The sequence below is a fragment of the Loxodonta africana genome, chromosome 7 (genome assembly GCF_030014295.1).
Source record: "Loxodonta africana isolate mLoxAfr1 chromosome 7, mLoxAfr1.hap2, whole genome shotgun sequence".
NCBI classification, from domain to species: domain Eukaryota; kingdom Metazoa; phylum Chordata; class Mammalia; order Proboscidea; family Elephantidae; genus Loxodonta; species Loxodonta africana.
The window spans coordinates 82,984,874-82,987,930 of NC_087348.1; the positions used below are offsets into that span (position 1 = coordinate 82,984,874).

Sequence of the window (3,057 nt, forward strand, 5' to 3'; positions counted from 1 at the left end):
GAGAAGAAGGTTAGCCTCAGGAGCTGCCTGGTGAGGCTAGTATGACAAAGATGAAGAAGAGGACCAAAAGGAAGCCAGAATTTGAAGTCGCATCAACATGTTGGAATAATTAGATCAAACACAAATACCAGTATGAATTTTTTAAATCTGCCTATATTTTAAGAGTTCCTTGGTGATGCAAACGGTTATGCACTTGACTATTAACCAAACGACTGTCTGTTCAAATTCACCCAGAAGAGCTTTGGAAGACAGGCCTAATGATCACAGCCTCAAAACCCTATGGAGTTCTACTCTGACATGCATGGGGTTGCCATGAATCAGAATCAACTCCAGGAAAACCAACAACAACAAAATTATAAAAGTCTTTAAATCTTTTGTGATCAATCCTACTCCTGGCTCTCAAAGCAGGGAAACTATATGAAGGAGAGACCAATCAATTTTGCTGTAATGATGCCTTTTTTATTTTTTAATTCTAGGCCTATCTATTCAGCCTTATCCTGATCTTTAGAAGTCAGGTTCTAAGGAAGAAAAAACAATACTCAATATGTTCAATAAATATGTATTCATTTAATACATATTTATTGAACATATTGAACATATTGAGTATTGTTTAGTTAACCAACTGTGATATTTAAGGTTGTGCGTCAACTTGGCTGGCCCATGATTCTCAGTGGTTTGACAGTTATGATGTAGTTTGGCAGTCGTATAATGATGTGGTCACATCCATGATGAAATCTGATATAATGTGATCACCTCAATGATAGGATTTGCTGTGAATAGTCAATCATTTGACATGGATTTTATCTGGGGGTGTGGCCTGCATCCAATGTAGGTGGACTTTCTGACAAAGCTCACTGACTTTTTCTAGCTTTGGATCCTATAGCTGGCTCCCGTTCATCTGACCTCCAGTTCTTGGGACTTGAGCTAGCAGCTTGCCTGCTGATCTTGGGATTTGTCAACCTCAACCATCTGTCTCTTGAGTTTGCCATCCCTTGTAAGTACACGAGCCAGGAGAGGCCTCCAGTCTGACTCATGGACTTGGGACTTTCCAGCCTCTACAACAGCTTGAGCCATTTCTTTGGTATAAATCTCTTTTTTTCTCTCTGGTTTTGCTTCTCTAGAGAACCCAGCCTAAGATACCAGCTGATTGATTGGATGAATAAATGTATGGAGAATGCTGGGATGATATCAGAGGCTGATGGTCTTCAAATTAAGTCTCTATCTCCCAAGGGCACCACAGATGGGTTGAAAGTCTCATGGAGTCAAAGCTCCTGTGGGAAATCAATAGCCAAGGTTTCATGCATAAATATTCCTCTCTGCCTATGACTGAGGAAGAAAAAGTAATTGCTGTCTATGTCATCTGGAGTAGGAGAAAACAGGAACATCTTCACTAAGTGCTATTTGGAGGAAAAAAATACTTGGAGAGAGCACACAATGGAAAATGATGGGCGACTACTTTAATGGATTCATGATACTTAAATTTAAAGCCCAAAGATTACTCTTAACTTCAAATGCTTAATGAACTGGGAGGAATAAAATAATAATTATTTCAAGAACCTTAGCTCTCAATTTTATAGGTGCACCATTTTCGCCAATATGACAGGGAAAATGCCCCAGGCATCATATCTGAGAATCAGCTTCCTACACTAGTCTGTATGTTTTTACATGTAGCTTCTTTTCTAAGAATACCTTCCCACCCTGACAGTGGATGAATGATAGCTTACAAATGACATCAGGAGAAGACCCTTCTTTCCAGGCAGAAGCATGCCTTTAAAGAATAGAGCTGGTCAGCTATATTTGGTAAGGTTAGTTAACTTTTAGGTTGATTTTGTTTAGTTTATTTGAAACTGTGTCATTTTCTTTGAGGAAAAACTCCCCTGCTGCCTGAAATAAGTACCTTGGTTGCAAAATGTTTGCTCCTTTAAGTCCCAGCACGAATACTTCCTTCTTCCTCCTCACTGGATTTTCTGGCCTTGAGCAGCAATATCCCTGGCTTTGCATTCCTTTCTCCTCCATCTATGCCATGGTACTTTTGGGAAACTGCATGGTGCTCCATGTGATCTGGACTGAGCCAAGCCTACACCAGCCCATGTTCTACTTATTGGCCATACTGGCCTTCACTGACCTATGCATGGGCCTGTCCACAGTGCACACAGTGCTGGGGATCCTGTGGGGGCTCATTCAAGAGATCAGCTTGGATTCTTGCATTGCTCAGTCCTATTTCATCCATGGTCTGTCCTTCATGGAGTCGTCGGTCCTCCTTGCTATGGCATTTGACCGTTATATTGCCATTTGTAACCCACTGCGTTATTCCTCCATCCTGACTAATTCCAGGATTATCAAAATTGGGCTCACCATAATAGGTAGGAGTTTTTTCTTTATTACACCCCCCATTATGCGTCTGAAACTCTTCCACTATTGCCATCCCCACGTCCTCTCTCACTCTTTCTGCCTGCACCAGGACCTTTTACGCCTAGCCTGCTCAGACATCCAAATCAATAGCTACTATGCCCTGATGTTGGTCATCTGCACATTGTTGTTGGATGCTGTACTCATCCTCATCTCCTACATCTTGATTCTGAAGTCAGTTCTTGCAATTGCTTCTCAAGAGGAGCGGCATAAGTCATTTCAGACCTGCATCTCCCACATCTGTGCAGTCCTTGTGTTCTACATCCCTATCATTAGCCTAACAATGGTGCACCGCTTTGGCAAACACCTCTCCCCTATCGTCCGTGTCCTTATGGGCAACATCTACATCCTTTTCCCACCTTTGATGAACCCCATTATCTACAGTGTCAAGACGCAACAGATTCGTAGCAGAATACTCAGACTTTTTCCTCTGAAAAGATATTGAAATAATTGGATGTTAAAAATAGCAATAATACAAAGACAAAAATGAATACAAAAACAGCAACTTTATTAGAATTAGAGCTATGAGTTGATGATCCCTGCTAATATGAAAAAAGAAATTTAACTTTAATCAGTGAATCACCTACAAATGAGTCCCATTTTAACTTATGTCTTAAAAGTACATTGCTCTTGGGGCAATATCCATTG

General features: G+C 40.8%; 1 protein-coding gene across 1 annotated transcript; it reads left to right on the forward strand.

Annotated features, from left to right (window-relative positions):
- The first annotated feature begins 1,841 nt into the window (after positions 1-1,841).
- On the forward strand, positions 1,842-2,854 carry LOC100677026 (olfactory receptor 51V1). The gene has a single exon (XM_003421489.4). It carries the CDS (start codon positions 1,910-1,912, stop codon positions 2,852-2,854), a length of 945 nt encoding a protein of 314 aa, XP_003421537.2. The 5' UTR covers positions 1,842-1,909.
- Positions 2,855-3,057: the final 203 nt, after the last annotated feature.

Coding starts and splice junctions, on each gene's coding strand:
- LOC100677026 (XM_003421489.4), top strand. CDS start 1,910: ATGTTTGCTCCTTTAAGTCCCAGCACGAATACTTCCTTCTTCCTCCTC.